We start from the raw sequence: 26,805 nt of genomic DNA, 5'->3' as shown, positions 1-26,805 counted from the left end.
GGACAGGGTAAAGAGTAAGAAACTGTTCCCACTCAAGAGAACATCAAGAACTAGAGGGCACAGATTCAAAATAATTGGCAAAAGGAATAAAAGTGGTGAGGAAAATGTTTTTCATCCAAAGGGTGTTTGGAGCCTGGAACAAACTTCCTGAGGGTGGTGAAGGCAGGTTCAATCGAGGTATCCAAAAGGGAATTGGATTGCTACCTGAAAAGATAGAATGTGCAAGGTTATTGGGATAAGGCAGGTGAGTGGGAGTAGGTGGAATGCTCTTTCAGAGAGCCAGCAAAGACGCAACAGGCCAAATGGCCTCCTTCTGCACTGTAAAGATACCGTAAACCAGCTAATCTGTTTTGGTGGTGTTTTTTGAAGGATAAATATTGTCCAGGAGAAATGCACTGCTCTGCTCTCCTCTCAATAGTGCCATGGGATTTTTTTTTGTGTCTTGGTTTAACGTCTCATTCAAAAGACAGCACCTTTGAGAATGCAGCACTCCCTCAGAACTGTATTGCATACTTAAGTCCTTGGGACTTAAACACATGACCTTCTGACTGAGAGACAGGTACTGCCATTGAGCTATGGTGAACAAATGTTAAAAAGAAATGTTGCATATGCGTGCCACTTGTTACACAATACATGGAACTAATTGTTTTAACATGTCAGGGCCATTCTTAAGTAATTAACTTTGTGGGATTGTGTCTGTTTTAATTTTTTAAGATTGGCATATAAATTTGTTGCTTATGAAGTTTCACTGATAATCTTAATAACTAAGCTCACATCATCATAAGAAAAACAGAAATTTAATGCTGGGCTATCCTTTTAAGAATCAAGACTTTTTGGTGCCCAGTTTTGATTTTAGCAATTTCAAATAGCTCCTCTAAAACAGATTTTTTAGCTCAAAGCCCAGAGATGTCACAAAGCAAAATGCCCTGTATGAACTTTTATCCACTGAAAAAACATTATATACATTTCAAATTTTATTTCATCTTGACAGCTATAATATTATTGGTTATTTCTGGTCTGTGTAAAAAGTTAGTAACTCTATTGTTTAATACCATATGCAAGGCTGCTCATTACAAAACTCCATGAAATATTTCTTCTTCAGCATAATAAATCTATTAATTTTAAGATGTAATTTCAGATTACATAGTATCACTGTTCATCTTGTTGAAGATCTGTAATATAAAATTATACAATGCAGGAGGCCATTCAGTCCATCATGCCTCTGCTGGTGCTTTGAATGAGCTAACACAACCCCTGATCTGTCTCTATAGCCCTGCAAATGTTTTCTCTTCGAGACTTTATCCAACCCCTTTTTGAAAGTTACCATTGAAACTGCTTCCACCACTCTTTCAGGCAGTGTATTCCCGGATCTCACAACACCTCAGTTGAACTGGCTGGTTCTGTGTATAATAAAATATTCTCATGTCACCTCTGGTTCTTTTCATCCATCACTTTACGGCATATCAATTAAGATAGAATCGCGACAGGTAGAATTACTGAGGTTGTGCTTCTCATGTCAACTGACTGACTTTGAGAGAAAGAAAACAGCCAAGGCAAGCGTCACCACTTATAACATGGCCGCACATCGGTCGTGAGAGGAGGGGGGGAGGAGGGGGGGAAGGCCAAGGTGCGCATGCGCGCTACCCCGCTTGGCGGCGCTGCCGTTGTTGTCGGCACCACGTGACGCCGCGCGCAGGTCATGTGACTCAGTATGGAGGTTGTGGACAAACCTGAGGCCGGGCTTCGACTGAGGAAGAAAAGTAGAGACTGAAGGAAGAAAATAAAGTGAGAGGGGCGGGGAAAGACCAGCACCTACAATAATAACACTGAAATGAGGGGAATATGGGCGCCAAGGAGTCAAGGATAGGTTTTTTGTCTTACGATGAAGCGGTGAAACGAGGTGAGGTCTGGAGAGGTTTTTGGTTTGTTTATTTTTAAAAAAAATAATATTTTGAAGCCGGTGATTAAATCCCGGTTTTGCCCCTGAACAGTGAAGTCAATTTGAGGTGGCATTCCACCACGACGGCAGGGATGCTGTACGCGACCGTAAAGACAGGGAAACTCCGTCCCTTTGGGGCGGGGGTGGACTTTTTATACACGACACTGATTTGCTGTTATTTTTTGAAATCCAGGTTTAAAAATGCCTGAATCCACCACAAAGGAGGGATTGGGGAACGTGCGCGCTCGCCTACGTTTGCCTCCCGTGCATTTTTAAAAAGTACTTGGGGTTTTTAAGGATACATGTAGACCTGGTGTTGAAGGGCGGGTCTGTGTTGGTCGGGAGTTTCGATCCCTGGTTTGTTTGAAAGCGCAGGTTGCTGAAATAGGGAGAAATCTATTTTTTGAATTACTGTAATGGAGGTCTGTATTGCCTGAATTTGCTGAACCTTTTGGGTTTCAGGGTGTTTTCATAACACGAGCGATTTCTGACCACTTGGCTGCCAAGAGAGTAATTTCCAGCACAACGTTGCATCTGTATGAGTGGGGTATTTCAATTGTGAATTTTGAAACATCATAGCAAGAATGAACTCTCATTTATTGCCAAACAGTTAAAAAAGCCCGTTTAATCTTTTTTTTAAAACTCCTAACCGACCAGTTACTCTTGCCCGTCTCTCAAGTCTAAGTGATGGAACCAGGATGTAGCCTTTTAATGTCGTGTTTACGACAAAATTTGAGTACCATACAGCGGTCACCACAGCCCAGAGTGACGCAGGCTTGTGGACACCAGTGAGTTCTGCAGCAAACTGTCACTTCTCGATGAATTCTGTTCTAATGTGCTTTGCTGTTCCTGCAACTCCTTAATGCACTGGGAACTGGTGGTATCTGTTGCCTGTTCATTGCGGGGAAAATAGAGTGCTGCTTTAATCAAAGGTGGGGTCATCAAGTGTTTTTTTTTAAACTGAACGAATGTTCATGGTTAAAATTTTAAAGAGCAAACGGTTATAAATCGTTAGCAACTGGTCGTTTTCCGACCTCTCATTAACATAACGTGTGCCGAAGGCATATAACTTCGCGTGTTTTGGAATAAAATATACAGTTTCTTTAGGAGGGTGTATTGATCCAGCTCAGGAGTTAACTTAATTTTTTAAAATCTTGCCTGGTATTGCAAAACTGCATAATATCCTGGCCATGATGGTTATAAATCAACAACTGGAAACTGTGAACTCCTCAATTTCTCGTTTTGTTTTCAAAGGATACACAAAGGGTAATTTTGTATGAAAGCTGCAACATACTTGAGATTTAGGTAATATTCTGAATGGTTTGCTTTGAAACTTAGTTTGCAAATGTGAGTTGCAGCTTTATAATGTCCAGTTATCCTTTTCTATTTTGGTATATTTGCCCTTGTATGATAATTTCATATGTTTTACCAGCAATTTGTTTGCTAACACTTTTAAATTGGCTTCCTTTGGTTGGCCTACAATGAAGTCATAATACTGTAATTTCTCCATTGTTCCTGAACTGATTTGTTTACCTTGGAGGGAATTGGAGGCATTGTTCTCCAATTTTATAGTCATAGAGGTCTGCAGCACAGAAAAAGGCCCTTCGGCCCATCAAGTCTGCACTGGTCAAACAAGTACCTAACTATTCTAATCCCATTTTCCAGCACTAAGCCCATAGCCTTGTATGCCGTGGCTTCGCAAGTGCACATCCAAATACTTCTTAAATGTTATGAGGGTTTCTGCCTCTACCACCCTTTCAGGCAATGAGTTCCAGATTCCCACCAAACTCTGGGTGAAAAAATTCTTCCTCACATCCCCTCCAAACCTCCTGCCCCTTACCATAAATCTATGCCCCTGGTTATTGACCCCTCCACCAAGGGGAAAAGTTCCTTCCTGTCTACCCTATCTATGCCCCTCAATTTTATTCACCTCAATCATGTCCCCCCTCGATTTCCTCTGCTCCAGGGAAAATAACCCCACCCTATCCAATCTCTCCTCCTAACTAAAACCCTCCAGCCCAGGCAACATCCTGGTAAATCTCTTCTGCATTCTCTCTAGTGCAATCACATATTTCCTATAATGAAGATTCCAGAACTGCACGCAATACGCCAGCTGTCGCCTAACCAGCGTTTTATACAGTTCCAGCATAACGTCTCTGCTCTTATATTTTATGCCTTGGCTAATAAAGGCAAGTATCCCATATGCCTTCTTAACCACCTTATCTACCTGTCCCACTACCTTAAGGGACCTTGGTGGACATGCACACCAAGGTCCCTCTGATCCTCGGTACTTCCCAGGGTCCTACCATCCATTGTGTATTCCAGTGCTTTGTTTGTCCTGCCCAAGTGCATCACCTCACACTTATCCAGATTAAATTTCATTTACCACTGATCAGGCCATCTGACTAGCCCGTCTATATCCTCCTGTAATCTAAGGCTATCCTCCTCACTATTTACCACCCCACCAATTTTCATGTCATCCGCGAACTTACTGATCAACCCTCCTACATTCAAGTCTAAATCGTTTATATATACCACAAACAGCAAGGGACCCAACACCGATCTCTATGCAGCCCCACTGGACACAGGCATCCAGTCACAAAAACACCCCACATCCATCACCCTCTGCTTCCTGCCACTCAGCCAATTCTGGATCCAAATTTCCTTGGATCCAATGCACTCTTATCTTCGTTATCAATCTCCCATGCGGGACCTTATCAAAAGCCTTGTTGAATTCCAAGTAAACTACGTCAAATGCATTGCCCTCATCTACACACCTGGTCACCTCTTTGAAAAATTTAATCAAATTAGTCAGACATAACCTCCCCTTAACAAAACCATGCTGACTGTCCTTGATTAATTCCTGCCTCTCCAAATGTAGATTAATTATGTCCCTCAGAATTGCTTCTAATAGCTTCCCCACCACTGAGGTTAGACTGACTGGTCTGTAGTTCCCTAGTTTATCCCTTCCTCCCTTCTTGAATAACGGTACCACATTGGTTGTCCTCCAGTCCTCTGGCACCTCTCCTATGGCCAGAGAGACATTGAGAATTATTGCCAGCGTCCCTGCTATCTCCTCCCTTGCCTCACTCAACAGCCTGGGATACATTTCATCCGGGCCTGGAGATTTATTTAAGCCTACCAGACCACTTGGAACCTCCTCCCTTTCTATGCTAATTTCTTTAATTATATCTCAGTCCTTCTGCCTGATTTCCATACCCACGTCGTCCTTCTCACTTGTGAACACCGACACAAAATATTCGTTTAGAACTAGACCTATGTCTTCCGGCTCCACACGCACATTACCACTATGGTTCTTAATGGGCCCTACTCTTTCCCTAGTTATCCCCTTACTCTTAATGTACTTGTAAAATAACTTTGGCAGGTAAAATAAAGGAAAATCCAATGTTTTTTCATGTCCCCTTTTTGCTCTCCTAATTCCCTTTTTTAAGTCCCCCCCGCCCCCCTCCACATCCTATACTCCTCTTGGGCTTCTGCTGTTTTGAGCCCTTGGTATCTGCCATAAGCCTCCCTTTTTCTCCTTACCCAATCCTGTATATCCCTCGAATTTCAGGGTTCCCTGGATTTGTTGGTCCCAACTTTTGTCTTTACTGGAATATGTTGGCCCTGTACTCTCCCTATTTCCTTCTTGAATGAGTCCCACTGCTCTGACGCAGATTTACCTAAAAGTAGCTGCTCCCAGTCCACTCTGGCCAAATCAAAGTTGATCTTATTAAAATCGGCCTTCACCCAATTTAGAACTCTGATTTCTGGCCCATCCTTGTCCTTTTCCATAACAACCTTGAATCAAATGGAGTTATGATCACTATCTGCAAAATGCTCCCCCACTGATACCTCTACCACTTGCCTGGCTTCATTCCCTATAATTAAGTCCAGGACTGCCCCCTCTCTTGTAGGACCTTCTGCTTAAAAAGCTCTCCTGGATGCATTTTAAGAATTCCTACCTCTAAAACTATCACATTATGACTAACCCAGTTACTGCTGTAACTGATTTCTTGCTCAATATTGCGATACCCCCTCCTCTTTTACCTCCTTCCCTGTCTCTCCTGAAGACCCTATATCCTGGAATATTGAGCTGCCAATCCTGCCCCCCCCCCCCCCCCCCAACCATATCTATGTGACAGCAATGACATCATACTTCCATGTGATAATTTGTGCCTTCAACTCATCTGCCTTATTCGTCAGACTCCTTGCATTAAAATAAATACCATCCAACCTTGACAAACTCCCTCGTGCCTTAACTGGCCTATAATTTCTAAGCCTTCCAGACTCACTTGCTCTCTCTTCTAATTTTGGCTGTGCATCTCCCCCTGCTTATCCTACAGATATAAATAAACACATACAAAAATGCAGGTCTTGTCTGTGTTGCGTGAAAATATTTTGTGTTCGTATGAGGAGTTAAATCGTTGAAAAGCTCGCAACAAATGCATCTATTTTTAAGTGATTTGCGATCAATTTTGTTAATTTGTATTGAGCCCTTTGCCCTTTACTGGTTTTACCATGCAGGGACTTGTCCAGGTTTTTTGTTTAGGGTAAAAATGTCTCAAAAATTGCTGCAGTAAATGTCGGATTGAAGCACAGTAGGTGCTCTACCATCAATTTAGATTATAAACTGGAAGCCCACCCTTCACTAACATCTTTTCAAATGTCTTACATAGATTGGAGTCGCTTTGAAGTTCAATGGCTTTGCTTAATGTCACATCATATGATTACACTATTAACACTGCAACTCTCTTTAGAACTGCACAAGAGTATCAGCCTGGACTCTATGCTCGTGCTCTGGAGTGGTATTTGATCCCACAACTTTTTGACAGCTTTGATAACACCCTGCCAATATAGTATAGCTGAAGGGGAATAATGAAAAAAGGAAAAACTTGCATTTAAGTAACCTTTTTCACAATCTCAGCACACCCCAATTCACTTATACAGCCAAAGAAATACTTTTGATGTGCTGTTACTATTGTATGTAGGCTAATATGGCAATCAATTGATGCACATCAAGGTCCTATCATTAGTTATGAGACAAATAACTAGATAAGTTTTAGTGATATTGGTTGAGGGAGGAAAGGTTATCCAGGTTACCCCACCTGAAGATACTAACTCATTATGGACTCAGCATCTTGAATACTGATACTTCATGCCTAAGCTTAAGAACTGAGTGTTGGCATCACTGTTGAGATTTATTCTGACATTGACTAAGGTCTGCACATGTGCATATTTGCAACAGGGCTGATCCTGATATCAAACAGGAACAAACACATTTAATTTATCCACACCTATTCTCTACCCTAACCCCCATTTCCCTAGCTGGTACTAGTGCTGAGGTTATTTGTAGCATCCACTGCTGCCTAGCCACTGATTTAATTTCCAGAAGTTGAACCTCTTGCTGCCTATATGGCCAAATAGGCGTAAGGGAGGGATAGCAACTTACACAAGTGGGCTTGCTGCACTCTTTGGAGTGGCTTATACTGTATTGGTGCACACCTTCACCCAGCACTCACCTGTGGCTTCAAATATTCGACAGTAGCCACACCCCAGCAAACTGCTTTGAGTAGGCCAAAGCAGATGAGGGGAACTGTCAGGTCTCCTACCTTCTGCGACTTAGGGATTTGTCTGCCCTGGCATGTGAAGGCTGATTCTGGTGGACTTGGCAGATGAGACCAATCTTGGATCCAGTAGTCTTGAAGGCAGGTCAGCACGTATTATGGAACACTTAGAATTCAAGGAGACACAGAAGACATCCTGGTCACCCATGTCAGAGGTGCCCTCAAGCCTGGTTGTGAAAAAGACACTGAGACTAAGATGCTTTTGGTAAAGACTGTTTATTGTGGGGCTTACTTCTCCACTCTAACAACATCATAGCCAGTATTGGCTGAATCTTTACATGCATGCCTGAGGATAATCAATACCAAACGCCTGTTAACCTTATGACTTTAACTACTAGATTTTTAACATCCATCAACAGAACCTATTAGATACTAACGATCCGCTGCATTCGGACGTATCCCCAGCAGTCTAGACTTGTCTTGTCACTGGAGCAAGACAGGTCAGGACGAGAGATTGAGGCTGATAATGCATAACTCTCCCTCACTATGATCTAGTTCATGCACAAGTCATGTTCATAATCTTTCTATCATCTGTCATCCATCATCTATCTGTCCTGGAGTGTTGGGCAAGTGACGTAGCAGCAGGTGTGGACTCATTGGGAGCTGCAGCCATGAACCTGCACATAGGCAGCTCAGGCCATTGGGTCATTTTTCATTTGAAGGAAGCAGAAGTAGAACTCAGCAGTCTCCTGAGAGATAGAGCAGCCCTTTTTGAGGCCCGCACTCTTCACCTCCCTAGTTTGAGAAAAGGTTCCCCAAACATTCTGTTTCACTTCCCTGGCCAGGAAAGGGGGTCATTGGAAAAATCAGGGTTGGCAGTTGTAACAGCAATGGTCACCAGTCACCAGTCTACCTTACAGGGTTTCTTTCATCTCCTGAGACTCCATTCCTTAATTCCAATTCTGCACTCCAGCACCAACTCATGGGCACAACTTCAGCTCTTCGGCCACGCGGACCAGAACATCACTGTTCCAAAGGGTTACCCTTTCCCCAATGGTGGAGTCACCAACCTTCTGCTGCCTTTGATTTTCAGGGTTCCTCCTGAGCCCCCTCCATGTAAAGCCTGCCTACTGCAACCATTTTTCTGCTTGGAGCCTCATTCTCTGTCCCTCTTTCTTAACTGGGATCTCTCCTTGTCCCCTGCCGGGGAGTTCTTTTTGGGATTCCTCTCTGTTCCCTGCTGGGACTCATCTCGATTATGGGGCTCTACTCCCGATGACCACGATTGGGATCTTTGTGCCTTTTTTTTTGTTCAAAGGCACATTGGGCCCATCCTTGACCTGGAGAGCTATAAATCACTAGACTGCGTATACACCGATCACTCCCGGCCTGTGCATGCATGGAACTCTTCCAATGAGGCAGTCTGGATCTCCTAAGTCTCCTTTTGCTGAAGATAATCAGTTTTCTGCTTCCCTAATCGCACCAAGATGTGCCTGATGCACCCACGCTCAATGCATTGATGCACGCAGACACATACACACAGACACTCTGCTAGACTGGCCACTGTATTAATTAAAAACTAAGCTTCAAGATCTACCCTGCTAGATGCCCCCAGGGCATTAAGATCTAGAACATTTCAATGTCTCAAGATTCAACCAAGCAGTCACGAAGGTATCTCTCAGAAAACCCGAGGGTCACCTGTGTGTAGTGAAAATTGACACTCACTGCATTGACTGGATGACCTTTGGGGATATAGTGTATCCCACTGTTCTGGAGGCCCTGCCTCTTGTAAGCAGTAAGATTGGTTTGATGGAAAACAAGGTTACCCAAAAACTATTGGAGGAAAAACATCACTTCTACAAGGTTTACTTCAGTGACAAGTCATCACTATCCAAGTACAATGCCTACCAAAACATCTCAGGATTGTTCAAAGCAAACTCAGAGATGCAAGACGCTTTTTGCTGAATCAGAAAGCAGGCAAACTTTAGTCATATGCAGACCACAAAGCTTGGAAGAGATTCTGCAATGCTCTTGAGCCAGTATACTGGGGCCCATAAACCAATTTATCACCAATCACATGCCTGCCGATGGGTCAACACTGCTTGCAGACAAGGCCCAAATTGTAGAAAGATGGGCAGAGCACTTTAACCACATTTTTAATTGGCCTTCATCCACCAATGAAGAACCTATCAACAGGCTGCATCAATCGCTGTCTTGATGACCCTTCCACGCTGTTCAAAATGACAAACACGATCAAACTCCTGCCTAATGGCAAAGCTCCAGAAGCTGATGCTAATCAAGCTGAGGTCTACAAGGCTGGAGGTCTATGCCTGGTCAAGAAGCTCACTGAACACTCTCTCTATGTGGAGCAAGGAACCATCCCGCAAGAATACAAAGATGCCTCCAATGACCAGCTGGCTGTACCAGTGGAAAGGAACTCGTCAATCTTGTGACGATCATAGAGGAATCTCACTCCTCTCCATTGCTGGTACTTTGCCAGAATCCTACTGAACTGCTTAGTGCAAGACCTTGACCAGGATCTGCTACCAGAGAATTAGCGTGGTTTGAGGAAAGTTCAAGGGACCACTGATATGGTGTTTGCAGTTAAACAGCTCCTCTTCACGTCTGTTGACCTGACCAAGGCCTTTGACACAGTCAGCCGTGAGGGCCTTTGGAAGGTAATGGAGAAACTCGGTTGCCCTGAGAAATTCATCACAACGGTTCAGCAGTTCCATGATGGCATGCTTACGTGTGTCCTGAATGATGGAGTGTTCTGACCCATTTCCAGTCATTAATGGAGTTAAGCAGAGCTGTGTGCTAACGCTCAGCACTACATGTTTTTTCCAACTTGTTCTCCAGTGCTTTCCATGATAAAGACCCTGGCATCAGAATCAGATCTCGCATGGACAGGAGGCTGTCCAATCTGAGAAGACCCCGGGTAAAGACTAAGGTCTCCAAGGACATATCACGATTTCCTGTTTGCCGATGACTGTACACTAGCTGCTGGTTCAGAGCTAGACATGCAATGCAGCATGAACTTCAATGTGTCGACAATTTACAGTCAGCACTAAAACTGAAGTAGTATACCGGCTTGCTCCAGGAAAGCCCTAGCTCCAGTCCATGACTAGAATCTGTTAGCGGTGGATAAGTTCACTTATCTCAGCTGCACACTCTTTTAAGTTGTCTATATTGTCAATGAGACACATGCAAGAATTGCCAAAGCAAGTGTAACCTTCGCCAGAGTCGACCATTAGTCTGAGAACTAAGAGGTTTAAGTATGCCTGCCAAACAGTCTATGAAGCAATAGTCCTGCCCACTCTGTTCTTTGCATGTGAAACTTGGACTGTGCACCAGCGTCATACCAAGAAGCTGAAATGCTTGAGTTTCTTTCAGAAGGTTCTGAAAATCAGATGGCAGGACAAAATACCAGACACTGAGGTGCTCACTCAAGCTGGCACGCCAAGCATCCACACTGCTCTGAGACAGTCGCAACTGAGTTGGGCTGGTCATGTAGCTGGAATGCCTGATGCTTGCTTACCAAAGCAAATCTTTCTGGGGAACTTGAGTCTGGGTGCGGTCTCATGGCGGTCATAGGAAGTGCTACAAGGACAATCTGAAGGAGTGTCACTTAGGAGCTTTGGTATTGAATTTGGGTCCTCTGAGATGTTCGCCCAGGATTGCTGCACCTGGCTCAGCCAAGTGAGAAAATGGTGTGGCCTTCTTTGAAAGCAAGCGCACATCAGAGACCGAGAGAAAACATAAAAAGAGACCCTGAGCCAGCAGCTCATCCAAGACTCAATCATTATCCTGTCCTATTTGTAGCAGAGCCTTCTGGGCACAGATTGGCCTTAGCCCTACCTACCCATTGGAACCTTGCCAAAGATCATCAAAAATTCCTACTGAATTCTGAAAATTTAACTTTCTTGAATGTTTTCAAGGAAACTTTCTTCCACAATATTCAAAAGAATTTGTAGATAATGCCAAATCACTGCAGGATGTTGCGTGATGTAACTTAGTGGAGTAGCTAACTCATTATTTTAGTTTGAGTCTGCCCATGCTTTCCATAGAAAAGTTTCAAAGCTTGGTTGGGCTTTGCAATTCAGATAAATGGAGAGAGGAGGGATAAATGCGGAATCAGAGAAAATTTTCACTGCACCAGTATTGAGTTACTGTAATTCGATGAGTAATTTGCACTGAAAGGGAGAAAGATGGAAAAGAACCAGTGGACTGATAACTTCCAACACCAATAGATTATGTTAACAGACCATCTTTTTTCAAAGTGTAAAGTTTAATTACTGCCCCAGCATAATTGTAACTTTTGATTTTGTCTTTGAAAGCCAACATAGTTAACGATCTTTGTTTCAAATTGATGGTAAAGGCCTGAAGATTTTAATATTGAAATTATTTCTCTTTGAAGTGAAAAATTCTCGCTGTACGTGGGACTTACATTTGTAGCTGGCAGAAATTAGTCTGATGATGGGCAACAGGCTATTATGTCACAGCTTTGAAATGAAATTGTCAAATTTTTTACTAAGTTTATTTTAAACTCAGTAATTTTACATTTGATTTTCAAGTTGCAGCAGGCACTTCACGGTTTACAATCATTTTGTGGCATTTGCATTGTTACCAGAGTATTGTGAAACTAGGACTGAGGTTTTGAATCTTAATTAGCAATTGCCAAGGCAAAAAATGTAAATGTTTAACAAAATAGGTCTTTCTGTCGCTATTGTTGTAATCAGGCTATAGTAAAAAGTCTAACCAGTCAATATACTGCAGTACAATTTATATTGCTTTTAATTAACTTTCACACTCAGTTGTGTATTACAAATCTATTTTCATTTCACCTGGCAGGAAGATACTTCAAAGTAGTTGCTGTGAACAATTTGTCAATGCAATACTGAACATGCAATCATGTTGGTGAATTGTACTGTTAAGCAATGGCAAGTATTTGTATTCATTTTGTGTAAAGGCCATTGTAAAACTTTTGACACACAGGCAATCTTGTGCAGTACCTAAGGTGTAGAGTATTTTGAATTCATTTTCCACTTTAGTCGTGTGACAGAATTGAAGGACCTTTTGGGTGAAGTATTGAAATATATTTTGACACAATTTGTACCCATTCTCAATATAAGCCCTTAGTTTCCTCCTCTCAGCTGCTATAAGCAAAGGCAAACAAAAACTGAAGACTGTGAAATGATTCCAAGTAGAGTAGCAACATTCCCATGACTGCCACCTCCTCCCTTGTGGTTACACTGTATCACATTTTGCAGCCATTCTCTTTAGTCTTGAGTACTAAAGATCTACCTTACTTCCTTTATACTACATCACACATCTGAGATTTGGAACCTTGAAGGATTTTGGTCGAGTAGCTGAGACTAAACTATTTTTGCTGACAATATGTAACAAAGATTTAAAGTAATTGTTAAAAGGCAGAAGTGAGAATGAGGAGAACATTTTTATGTTGAGAATTATGATCACTGCATGCAAAGACAGTGAAAGAATTTTAGTAGTAACTTTCAAAAGGAAATTGGATAGATACATGGGGATAAAATTGCAGGGCTGTGGGGTGAGGAGTTGGGTGGAAACAAGGAAGTGGGATTTATTAGAATGCTCTGAATGTTATGAAATGCAAACTTGCCTATCTCTGGGGCGTTTTCCGGGCAGAGGCCAAGGGCTACGAGTCTGGCATGCCCTGGGAGTTCCAGCACATGTACGGAGTGGGGTGGACTGCACATGCTCAGTGCAGTGTTCCAGGTGCTTCGGCCATTGCAGAGATCACCAGGTCATCTGTGTGGCGTGAAAACGGCAATCATGGGGCCCTTTTGTGGCACCATAAAAAGTGGAATCCTGTCAATCACTGGGGGAAGACCCAGAGAGGCAGCGACCACTGGGGAAGGAACCACTAGGGAGAGGAGCAAAGGAAGAGGCTTCAGGCAGTGAATGAAATGCTATGTGCTGACTCTGTACCAGTAGAGCTCGAAGAAGCCTGGAGAGCTGAAAAGGCAGTGGAAGGTCAGTGACACTGTGCTGCAGGCCGTTGGGGTAACGGTAACCCTTTGGAACAGTGGTGTTCTGCTCAGCATGGCTGAAGAGCTGGACTTGTGCCCATAACTTGGTGCAGGAATATAGTCTCAGGAAACCAGTGGAATGCAATCTCAGGAAGACAGATTAAACCATTGGGATGTGAACAGTCATCAAGGCAGTCCGAGTCAATGACTTTTGGAGGGAATTTGGAGGCTAGATCTTCAAAAGTAAAGATTTGAAATCCCTCTTGAGGGAGACAGTTTTAATAACACTGATGTATGAGTGGTTTGCTATGGAATCTGTCTTAGTTGCATCTGCCATTTATTGTGCAGTGTATTGTATTCAACCACAGTTTTCCTGTTAATTCACATGTACCTCATGTTAATTCTGAATGTTAGAGTATAAGTTAGATATTGTAGATTATTTTGCTTTTGACATCAGATAGTAAAGTTTATTCATGGCTTTATTCTCTTAGTAAGTACTTGGGATTTCAAACGTTATCACCTTTAGAATGAAAATTATTGGGGTCTCTCTGGGTCATACCAAAGCTGTTTCAGGATCATAACTTCCTTCAGTGCCGTTAAATTCTAATGTCGAGGTGTAGGATCTTTGGCTGAATTTTGGTGTTGTCCAGAGCTATGTAGCTCAAAAACTTCACGAGGGGAAAGCAAAAAGTTCTCTTGTAATGGTTACAGGACCAGTGTGTATAAAGGACTGCTGTTTCTGATACTGTAATTGCAATAACTAAAATGTGAAATGGATGGTTCTGAACAGGAATTTCATCCAATTAAATATTGGAAAAATAGAAGTCATTGCTTTTGACCCTGCGACATATTCCATTTCCTATCCACTAATTCCAAGCCACTTTCTGGCCACTGTCTGAGGCTGAAACAGATAATTTGCAATCTTGACTGTTCAGCCACTCATGCTCCTGTTACCTCCAGACTTCATTATTTAGATTCTCTCCTGGCTGGCCTCTCATCATCCACCCTCTGTAAACTTGAGCTCAGCCAAAACTGCCGCCTGTGTCCTGACTTGTACCAAGCCCCATTCACCCATCACTCCTGTGCTTGCCTACATTTGACCCCAGTCTGGCAGCAAATTGAATTTAAAATTCTCATCCTTGTGTTCAAATCACTCCAAGGTCTCACTCTCCAAATCTTGATAACCACCTCCATTCCTGCAATCTTCTTTAAAAACTCTGCATTGCTCCAATTCTGGCCTTTTGTGCATTCCCGATGTCGTCCTTCCCACCATTGGCAGCTGTGCATTTAGCTGTCTGGGCTATATCCACTTGACTCATCTTTAAAGCATTTCTTAAACAGTACGCCTTTGGTTAACCGTTTAGTCTGCCATCTTAGGATGTTTCAATGCAGTTGAATGCTAAAATGGTAGAACAAGATTTTTATAGAGTTGAGCTTGGATGTGCCATTAATCTTCACTCATGCTCTGCTTTTCTTCTATTGGTGGTTTTGCTTGTAGTTGGTCAAAATACAGTTTTACATATGTTCTATTTCCTTTACTATTTTTGCCTTTTAGATTGAGATTTTAGATAGCTTTCTTTCAAAACAGGAAGATTTTACTCTTAGTTTGTGTTTAAGTTAGGGTATTGAGGAATACTTTTCCTTTCTAGTCCAAGCCCAAAAATAGTCTTGAATTTTTCATCACTAGCATTTTTGACTTGGTTATCATCTATAATGTTCTTTACGAAGTTAGTCTCACAATGTTCCTCAATTCACTCCCCTTTCCTACGTTGAAAGTGATGATTCATGTTCCTATTTTTAAAAATTTCTTGTCAGGATATAGAAGGTGCTGGCACAGTCACAACATTCTTTATTCCAATTGTGTGACTTCCTAGGTTAGTGCTTGCCAAACTTTTTACCAATGTGACCCCATTTTAATGCCTCAGATTTCGTGTGACTGCAGGGTGAAAATCGCAGAGCGGGGGAGAATTGTTGAAGGTTGGGGTGGGGGGGGGGGGGGGGGTGCAGAGCAGGGGGAGAGGTGGGAGAGAATTGTTGAAGGGTGGGGGTTGTTAAAACTGCTGGATTTGCCCTGAGAAAAGCAAAGATCTGCTTTTTTACAGGCTATGACTGTAGCAGCAATTGGGACTCAGAACAGACCATTAAGCCATGTCCACCACCAAAAAGAGGAGTATTTAAAAGGGCCTCACACCTGTCAAAATTCAGTCCCAGCTCAACGGCCACCATTGCTGATTTAGAACTCATGACCTCAAAAGCTTGTCCTGCAATCCCACTGGGGGTTGCACCCCAAAGTTTGGGAACACCTGTCCTAGGTTAACCGTGCATTGTGATCTAGAGTTGCATGTAATCGACACTGGGTAGGAGTGGCAAGTTTCTCTTGTAATATAAATGGGGTACCTAATCATAGTTGCTTATCTGTATTGTGCATTATTCAGTGCAGTCGCTTGTTGTGTATACATTGAATTATCTTTCTTTCCAGCTGATTGGTTGACAAGTAGTTGAATAATCCACAGGAGGGAATTCTGACGTTGTTTTATAAATAGAAATGAATGTGACAAACATTGTATTAGCAGTTAATTGCCAAAGAATTCCAAGACCAACGTTCAGTTTTGATCATATTTTTGAAGAATGTCAACAGATGCTAATACTGAAGAAATCATGTTTAATCACGGATGCCTATTAAAATTTTAACAATGTTGGGAAGATCTAGTGTGGAGAGGGCAGCAGAATGTATGTGAAAGTGGAATAAAAATGATAATACCTGTGATGGGCAAGTTGAAGGTATTGTCTGACATCAACTAATATGTCACAATGTATCAAGCCACAAAAAGGTCAATGACAGGGATTTTGTTTTGTGGCGAAGGAATGGCACTCGTCATTCAGCTCTGACAATTATCCAGGGTTTTTGTGTGTTTGTCAGCGGAGATTTCAGCTGGCTTGCATCTTTTTCAGAGCAGTGCCCTCTAAAGAGGATATGCAGTATCTATGAACAGGGTAAACCACAACAAGGCTCTTCAGTCAAAAGCTCCAAAAGAAGGTTTGGAAGCTGAAGGCTGAAATTTAAAATTCCTAATTGCAGCAGAAGACTTCATAAGATTTCTTGGAAGTCCAGCTTCAATTCCTATTGTGCAGAGTCAACATGCCGAACGGGAGTGAGCTAAAGCTTTTAAATTCCAGGATAAAGCGAGTTCTGAGAAACTCTTAAATAGTTTGATGGTCAGACTTGGCTGTTTAAGAACCCGGTTGGAAGGGCCAGATTCTGAGTCAGCGCCTGAATACGTAGTGTCCAGGCTTGCTCTGAGAAGGAAAAACAAAAAATAATTAATTCTGAAGAACCATGACTAAGGAATCAATTTTAAAGATCAGCAAAGGCCAGGATTCGACACTAAAGCATAGTGCTGAAATGGAGATGTCAGCAGCCAGTTGATCCAAGCAACCATTGTTCAAAATTTTTTCAAGGCTGAGCGCGAGTCTGCCAAAACTGTCAAGCATGGATAAACCCTTGGTCTTCAAACGTACCATCTTGAATTTCAGCAACTTCTTAAAACTGAACCAACACTTTGGATTTTGGATCAAAAATCCAACTTACCAGATCAGTTTGGACTCATCCAAGGGTTAGACCGAACAGAAAATTGAGTGTCCTGTGGAAGCGAATTTTTAAACTAACGGAGCACATCAGGTCTAAGTTGAAAGTCAGAAAAAGGCCGGATTAATGCCTTTTTATACTGATTTGGTGAACTTGCTGAAGAAGTAATCCTAATGCAGTGCATTGATGAATCCTCAACCAGTTTCAGTTAAATCTTTGAAGTCTTCGAATATTTCAATCTTCAGGTAGTGGAGTGCACAGCATTTAAAAAGAAGCACAAAAAACCCCCAGTAAAGCGCTGAAAGGACAAATGACAATACTTTAGTAAACCACACAAAAGGTGTCAGAGAGGCAAAGAACTTTCTGGAAGCCTCAACTGTATCTTTTTGGAGATCCTGACACATTACCTGAATTGCAACAGCAGGTGACAGTGTTGGACAAGCAGTTAGCTGTGAATGGAAGAAAGCTATCTGAAACCCAAAATAAACAAACCCTGCAAAAGGAGAATGAAATAAGGTTAGGAAATGTTTGTATCAGAACTGAATTGGAAGATTTGAAACGCAAGCTTCAAACTTAGTACATATCTTTGAAAACGTATGAGACATTAAAGTTGATGAACCAAACCATTCAAGATCTGAACAAACAAAATTGAGGTGTCACTTATGATCCCCAGCTGAGATTACCCCTGGACAAACCTGATCCCAGAGTGGAACCCAGCTCAATAAATCCTATCTTTTATTTGTTTCTTTAGATACATGGAGATTGGCCACTGAACAGAGTCGCCTGAGTCAGCTAATTAACTTGTAACAAAAGAATAAGACATTTATTAAACAAGAAAAGGTAAACTATATTACAATACTCCTTCACCCACAAGTATACCTTTACAGATATATACAGATTTTTAACAAAGTTACAAAAGCTATCTTATACTCTGATGTTCACAGTAAGTACATAGTCCATGTAAACCAATGGCAATCTGTGGTCAGACACAGCACACTTGAAACCAAATGACAGATGCCACCTCAAACAGATGCTATGGATCTCTCCTCAACTTTCCCCAGACGCTTGTCACCTCATGAGCCAACCAGTCTCACTGCACTCCATCTTTCACACTAGGGTTTCCATTCTTCACTCTCCAAGACCTCGCCTTGGAATCTTCTCCCAAAACCAACACTTTCTCTCAGACACCTTCTGCAAGGGTTCAGCTCCAGGGTTTCAAACTCTCCTTCCGATGTTCTTCTTCCCTGGGCCACCACCAATGCTGGGACAGCATTCAAGCTGTCTTCCATGCACGCGCTCTCACCAACTCAGCTGTCAACAGTGCCATTGCTTTACATGCCTGTAGTAAAGAGTTACAGACCGTCAGTTGTCTCTTTGGGCCTTCTTGCCTCTTGCAAGCTGTTCTTGCTTTAAATCTGCTTTCTGCAGCTTTTGTTCCTTTAAACCTGAAGCTTGGAGCCTTTCTCTCTGCCCTCACTCTCTTGGTTAACAGGACCCTTTCCAGGTTCCTGTCCATCCTTTGATTACAAGGTCTGCTTGGGACTTTCTCATATTTTACTCCCCTGGATTTTGGGGCCTTTTCTTTAGCTTGGGACTGGCTATCTGTCCCCTTTGCTCCAGTCTCTTCTGGCAGCTACTTTCAAAACCAACTGAACAGCTTCCAAAATTAAACTGCAGTTTTTCTCGTGCGTGTGTCTGCAGGAGGGACCTGCTGCTTTGGACCCCTGTTGCTAGGCAACAGCACTTTTTTCTACCCTTGTTTGCTTAACTTAACTGACAGTCATAAAACTCTTTCATTAGAAATACAAGCACCTTTTAAAGTGAAACTCAAACTCAATTTGACCTATCTTAACACACAGATACAGAAATACAATTGAAACTTGAATTTTAAAGATAAAACTCATTCCTAATACCTACAAATACCGATATAACCTAGTTCAACTGTCTCTATTTCCTAACAGTCACAGGTACAAAAAAGAGACTGCAGAGCTCAAGAAAATGGTTGGGTATTTGGAAGAAAACTTAGAAAAACATTACATTTCCAAGGAGATATATGAATAGATGAAACCCAAGAACCCTAAATGGCAAGAGAAAGTAGAAGTTCTCACAAAAGAGCATGAGTTTGGGAAACAATAACCAAAGCAGAATGCAAGCTTGAATAATAGCACAGAGGAATTATACTCTGCCGAGGAAAAACTGATCAGTGCAGAGATTTGACCTTAACGTATGAAAGATGTGTAGATGAGGAAAAACAAGAAGGAATGAGAACACTGGAATGTCACTCACAGGTAGTAGAACACTTGATAGAGGACTCGAAGCACTTAAATGATGAACTTGTAGAAATAAATTCAACAAAAATGGATTTTCAGTTAAAACTTAATGAACTTCATACATCAGAAGTCTCTAAGTATCGAACAAAAAGCCAGGAACAGAATGAATTGCTGATGAATCAGAACAGTTTCTTGAAAGCAGAATTAACAACCAAAACTGATGAACTTCTTGAGCTTCAGTCCAATCTGAACAATATGAAGGATGCAATGCACAGTATAGAAAAGCTAATCCAGACTTTAAAAGCAGAAAAGGTGAATTCTACAGAACAGATTGAAGATCTAATGGATGAATTGAAAGAGACTAAGGAGCAGTCAGTGACCATTGAAGAAAGATTCCAAAAAGAACTGAATGCCCAGGTGAAATTGCTTAACTAACTTACTCTGAAACAAAAATAATTCAACTTGCCAGAGTTGTTACTGAGCTGAATGAAAAGTTTCATAAGTTCGACAAACAACTAGAAAAGAAAAAATAATCAAAAATTTGGCTAAAATTGTGAAACAAGTGGAAATGCAGATCCCATTGTTGAAAAGTGAGCTTCCATATGCCGTGGTGAGCCGCACAAAGGAAGAAAAGGATAAAGCACTGTGGGGATGAACACACCATTTGTCCAGCCAGAAAAAACAGCATAAATCAACAGCTACTTGTCACCACAACTGCCAAATCAACAAAGAGCGGTTCAATACCAAGGGATGGAGAAAGAGGATAAAAAGATGCCAGAATAACTTCCAAATCAACAGTTTACCTGCAACAACAGAGCTTACCATTTCGACAGTAGTGCAAACAAGATATGGATGGGTTATAAGGCCTCCAGACTCCCTGAATCTGTGAACTCTGACTTAAGGAGGGAGATGGTGTGGTAATAACGATGTAAATGCATGAGGTAACTTGATATACATTAGATAAAGACTGGAGGCTGGTGGTGGGGGGGTGAGAATAAGTGTCTGGCATGTACAGGGTTAATGTACAGTACCTCCCACAGATGTGATAGAACACATGCACTTAGGGGGTCAGTCTAGTGTTGGACAGAGCAATGCGCACCAGCAAGCATAGAGACAGCTTCAAGCTTGAACCCTTAACTGTTTATATGTACGTAGTTCTGGTAGTTAAATACATACAGTTAACCTACTTAAGACGACAAAGACTTCATTAAGACCTACTAAATGGTATCCAACAGAATTAGTGGGTAAGTGCTCCAAGTTCATGTCATTACGGTGATTACAGTGCTGAGTTTTTTGTTAAAGATGGCAATAGGATACCCCTATGGAGGAGTAGGATATCTCTGACAGCAATTTCTGAATTTCCACATTTAACCCTCCATCTATGGGCACCAGAGTTGCTGTCAGATTTGCACTAATAACGGCGAGCGCGGATAACTTCGCTGTTACTACAGCAAAATCCGGGTGATTGTTTGACTCTTAACAATGTATTCCCTCGTGTTAAAATGTATTAAAGCAAAGTTCTATACACATAACTTGTATTTATATAACACCTCTAACATAAAAATTCCATGGCGCTTGACAGAAGCGTTATGAAATAAAATTTGCCACTGAGCCATTAAGGCGATATTCAGGCAAATGGCCAAAATATTTATCAAAGTAGCAGGTTTCAATGGGGGGGGGGGCGGGGGGGGCAGTGTGTGGGTTGGGGTGCGTGTCTTATTGTGTAACACTCTCCTATGCAAGTTTAGTTTTAACTCCTCTTCTATGCACAAGCCACCATTCTTATACTTGCTGGGTATCCCTGTTTTCTGCTGTTTAAAAACAAACCAAATAAGTACACTTTCTTCTAGAAATGTTGTAGTGACTAATGTCTTGGTTATTGTGTTCAACTAGTAACCCTTGAGTTCTAATCTTCCCTTAGCATATTGGCGAATTTAATTTGATGAATTTGTGAGCTGACAGAACTGAGTATGCCCAATAGTAATGGGCATTATTAGATTCCAAGAGTAATATAAATTCCTTTTTTTAAATTTGATTTTTTTTAGGAAAGGTGGGGAAACCAAGAATAATGTTATGGACAGGAGAGAGACAAGCAAACTACTTATTTCCTCTCTCCAACTGTCCATAAAGTGAAGGTGTTTTGAATTATTTTTAAAGTATGCTGTGGCATGTTTTCCCAAACTCTCGGTTTGTGAGATCCTATCTACTAATAACTCTCAAACTCAGGTTATGATTAACTCAGAAGTTTGGTTTATTTCACATTCAAAACCCTGGGGAGGAGTGTTTGCAAATTCCCTATACGGACATGCACACAGAAAAGGGGGATAGAAAAATGAGTTTTACAACTATGGACAGTAACAGTCCAAGAACCACAAAGTAATATTAGTTCATGTGATTTCCAGAACCAGAGTCCAATCAGGAATTCTTCCACTTAAGAGCTTGAGTTCAGCTGGCCTGAAAACTGGAGTTGTAGAGTTCACTTTACAGTTGGTGCTGATACTGAAAGATGAAGTAGATACACAGAGACTGGGTCATTTCTGCAGGCGACAGTAGGAAATCTTCCAGCAGAGAGAGGCTTCAAGGAGCAGGCTGTTGTTCTGTCTGGAATTATGCTTGGTGGTTCACTGGTTGGATGTTCAACAGCAGACTGCCTGTGGGGCCAAAGATAATGTTAAAACTGTCCAAAAGGCCAGAGGCTTAAATCATGTGACATAACCCATTAATGGTTAATTGGAACTTAAGAATCACTTTCTGAACTTATGGCCAGACTTCCATTGTTCCTTCAATGACCCCTTTTGAAATGGACCTGGACAGTCCCGGGTGTGAGGTGAGTCTGTTAACAGTTCTACAGGCATAAATGAGTTTTGATCTCTCTTTTGTGATAATTCAGGTTGGGAAGCTAGTTCGTCTGCACTTCCTCTGCTTTCATTGATTGCAAGGGGTCTGTACAATGAGGTGAGAGATTCCACAGGCTGAGTGGGGAATTCTTTTGTTTTTGTGATTCCTGGTGGTAGTTCCCAGAACAATGGGCCAGTCCTGTGGTCATGTGACTTGTAGCAGCCATCTTTTAAATGTGACAAAAGAATAAAGTTTTAGATTTCTCATGTCAAAGGGACCCAACAATAAGATAAAAGCAAAAAACTGCGGATGCTGGAAATCCAAAAGAAAAAGAAAAATACCTGGAAAAACTCAGCAGGTCTGACAGCATCTGCGGACAGGAACACAGTTAACGTTTCGAGTCCGTATGACTCTTCAACAGAACTAAGAAAAAATAGAAGAGAGGTGAAATATAAGCTGGTTTAAGGTGGGGTGGGACAAGTAGAGATGGATAGAGGGCCAGCGATAGGTGGAGATTGCCAAAAGATGTCATAGACAAAAGGACAAAGAGGTGTTGACAGTGGTGATATTAGCTAATAAATGTGCTAATAGGTGACATTAAGGGACCCAAACAATAAGTTTAATTTATGTTTTGGAACTAAATAAAGTGGGAATTTAGACTGGGAATGGAAGAAGCAATATGGGTGATGTAACATAAATTGTTATTGGATTAGCATTATAAAGGATCAGTGGTGCATCCATGCCTAAATTATATCATTGGCGCAAATCAGTTTCATTGTTCCATTGCTGCTGTTAAACTGCAAATACAATTAAATCAGAGTTTGGGCTTGACATTGGAATAAAATGGAATGAGCCTTCCTGGAGTAGAAAGTTTTGGTCCAGTTTACACTTCACAAATTAATATTGGCGTGGTCTGGTCTGTTTTGGTCATCAAGCCTTTGTTTGGATTCTTCCTCATTTTGTTACCAGTTTAACATTAGGAATTGCCATATGGAAATTTATGGATGTAAGCATGCGTTCCACCATCTAGACACAAGTGTGTTGGTGGTGTTATGCATCCTGCTGTACAGCAGAGTAGATCATTAACATGACTCAGAAGGGAAATAATTCCTGTTTATGTAACATATACTACAACCCTTTCTTCAAAAGTATATGCCCTAATTCAGAATTTTCCAATAAAAACTTACGGTATCTGCAAACAGGATAGTATTATAAAGGAGCTATATAGTCGGTTAATCTCACTGTACCGTCTCAATGGTTTGAGCATATCTTAATTTCACAGCCATTCAATGACTAGTCAACAGTAGTAAGTTCTATTAGAGTTTTTGAAAGAAGCAACCATGGCTACATTTCCAAAGTACAGGATACTTGGAACGATTATAATGTGCTTAGGAAGTCCTTAGGTTGTGAAAGGTGCAATGTAAATGCAAGTTATTTTTTTGTTATCTAGCTCAGCTTAGTAATGCACTTTCCTTAGAGTCACAAGGTTTAGCGTTCAAACCTCACTAAGGAAATAAGCATTTAATCTAGGCTAATATTTCAATTGGTGGCGATGTCTTATCTGACCACAATGCTTTTTAAAAATGTGTAAAAACCTGCATCTTTGTTAAACTATAATTTACCTTAAGTTTGTTAATTAAAATTGTAGACAAACTATTCTAGTTTTCATTTAAAATGCTCTGTTAATCAGTGGCTGCACAACTGGGGATGTCAGCCCTTATCTATCATTCAATACAAAAGCAAAAAGCTGTGGAAGCTGAAAATCTGAAATAAGAACAAATAAATTCTGGAAATACTCCGGTCAAGCAGTATCTGTGGAGGGAAATAGTTTTAAGTTTTTCCAGTCAAGACAACTTTTCAGCAGAACGATGCACACCGATGCTACCTGACCTGCTGAGTATTTCCAGTGTGTTTTTGTCACTTGGTGCTTTGTGAACAGCCTATAGTGAACTATGCATAGGATTTTCACAACATTTTGGCTTGTGCTGAAGTGTATTTTTAAGAGCGAAATTTCCAAACAATAGTGTAATTTCAGTTAGGATCCATTGCTGTTACTAGGTATGAATGGACTTTTAAAAAATCATATGAGTTTTGTGTGTTTTAATTTGCTCATTGTTCCAAACATTGCCACCATCAGTAGCAAGTCTTTACTCATGAGCACTTCACTCGACTGTTATATACACGAGAGGTCTGTTATCCACACTTCCAGGTGCCACCAAAATACATGCTGGATAAAGCTTTGCATTGGGCATCCCTTCATTGAAAAGGGATTTGTTAAAGGTATCTGAAATAATCACAGTAATAGACAAGGTGAGTGTAGATTTTTTTTAATTGGTAGGCATGTGACTAATCACACCTGGAGTATTGTGTACAGTTTTGGTCTCTTTGCCTAAGAGGGAGTATACTTGCCATAGAGGGAGCGTAGCAAAGGTTCACCAGACTGATTCCTGGAATGGTAGGATTATCATATAAGGAGAGATTTGGTCAACTAGGTCTGTATTCACGGAGTTTAGAAGAATGAGAGGGGACCTCATTGAAACGTATAAAATTCTGACAGGGCTAGACAGACTGGATGCAGGGACAATGTTACCTCTGGCTGGGGGATCTAGAACAAGGGGTCACAGTCTGAAGATATGGGGTAGGCCGTTCAGGACTGAGATGAGAAATTTCTTCACTGAGGGTGATGAACCTCTGGAATTCTCTACCACAGAAGGCTGTGGAGGTCAAGTCATTGAATATATTTAAGAAGGAAATAGATTTCTAGATACTTGGGGCATCAAGGGGTTTGGGGAGAGAGCGGGAGTATGACATTAAAATAGAGGATCAGCCATTGTTATATTGAATGGCGGAGCGGGATTGAATGGGCCAAATGAGCACCATCTCCTATTTTCTATGTTTCTGTAGGCATTAGATGCTTTAAAGAGTAGATTAGATATAACTTTGGCCTGCATCGATCTGTCAGAATGTGTAGTGTTTTGTTCGTTTGGATCGGTTTAGCATTGGTTAGCAAACCAATAATGGATACCTATGGAAAAGTATTTGAAGAAAGCAGATCATGCAAAATTATTCTCTAAGAAAGGCAGGCCAGAAAGGCAAAATGGATACTACTGCTACTAAGTCATTGTTTTGGTGCACTGTTGAATAGGAACATACGAATTGCTATATGAAAAATGACCATGATCCATCTAGTTCACTCTCTACCATCCTGATAATCATGGTAATTATTCACTAATGCCAATGCCTACTGTCTGCTGTAAATCAGCTTCGTAACACAAGATTGATTTCATTGAACTTATTTGTATTGTACTAGTCAGCTTTCCTGTTCCAAGGATGTTGCTGTACTTCACGTGCAAGACTAAGATTTGGGTACCCTTATCAAATAATTTTACGCATGCACCAGATTGCTCTCCTTTGTTATGGAGGTTCCTGTGCAGCTCAAAATTCTCCCTCTGTTAAGAGGTATAATGTCTTTAACTGTACTGCCACAATTGAAATGGACATAGCACAAAAAATTTTTTATAATACTGCAGACAGCTGAGCTAAAAATATTAGCAATCTTTATATAATGACCTTTGATATCTTGAACTCTAAAATGAGAATTGTGTAAGTACAGTCTGAATTTTGGCATGCTGGAATGGACATTTTTGAATTTGTGCTTCTGTGAAACTTTATGTAGAGCAATTTGTTTTACTAAATTTTGATCTTTTTCTAATAGCCAGTAACCTGTTTAAAATAACTTTCAATACTAGATAAATCCATTCCTACTGGTTTCCATCATACTACATTTTACTTTAGGATAAATGCCACTAAAATCAACGATCCTGCCTTAACAGACAGTAAAACTTGAGGAAATTTGCAAGTAAATTGCATTATGCATAACCAGGTCTTGCATTTCTCACTAGTCACTGGAGGTTTTGAAAGAGGTGAATGCATTGCATTGACGTTTTATAGTTAAGAGTGGGGTGAAATCCGAGTATTGAAAAATGGAGACTTTGCAAGCCTTTTATACCTCCTGGACAAACAGTTCAAGACACTAGGTATTTTGGAATTTGAATATTTCTGTCGCAGGATTTGGAAGGGGCACTCTGCTGATTATTTTAAATACTGAGAGAAAGTAATAGTGGGAAGTTGTTCAAAATAAGTTTGAAAGCAAATTTGGGAGGTGAACACGAGATAAATGTGAAGTATATAGTGCAATGCCCACCAGTTGTGAATTTGATTTGATGCAATGATGCTCAACGGTTTTGTGTGAGATACTGAAATGCTTGAATAGTAGCGAGTATACAAAGACCCAACCAACAATTTGCCACTATGGAGCGCAATTTCGATGGCTTTTTTTACCTCAGAACTTAACCCCATGTCATTCCAAAAGGTGCTCCTCCATTTAAGGGGAACATCACAATGACAAAAGAGGGTTGAGTAAATCTAAATTATTAGAACTATAATTCAGGTTAAATGTTAAATACAGAGCAGTGTTGGATGGACCAAGCACAAGTACATCCTGTATTGACTCAGTCACAGAAGGCTTCCACCAGCTGATCAGGTGGGTATTATGACCTTTGAATACTTTCCTATTTTTAAGACTTCCTCCCATGAA

At 41.1% G+C, this 26,805-nt stretch overlaps 1 protein-coding gene across 2 annotated transcripts in view; it reads left to right on the top strand.

Annotated features, from left to right (window-relative positions):
- The first annotated feature begins 1,690 nt into the window (after positions 1–1,690).
- The window catches only part of usp32 (ubiquitin specific peptidase 32), a 243,952-nt gene continuing 218,837 nt past the window's right edge, over positions 1,691–26,805 (top strand). For both annotated transcript variants that reach the window (XM_078548648.1, XM_078548646.1), the window contains exon 1: positions 1,691–1,900. In XM_078548648.1, coding sequence (XP_078404774.1) covers positions 1,843–1,900 — 58 coding nt within the window. In that variant the 5' untranslated portion in view covers positions 1,691–1,842. The remainder of the gene's footprint in view (positions 1,901–26,805) is intronic.

This window comes from Cetorhinus maximus, chromosome 9 (assembly GCF_964194155.1).
Source record: "Cetorhinus maximus chromosome 9, sCetMax3.hap1.1, whole genome shotgun sequence".
In the NCBI taxonomy this organism is placed as follows: domain Eukaryota; kingdom Metazoa; phylum Chordata; class Chondrichthyes; order Lamniformes; family Cetorhinidae; genus Cetorhinus; species Cetorhinus maximus.
This window is presented reverse-complemented; position numbering and strand designations above follow the sequence as displayed.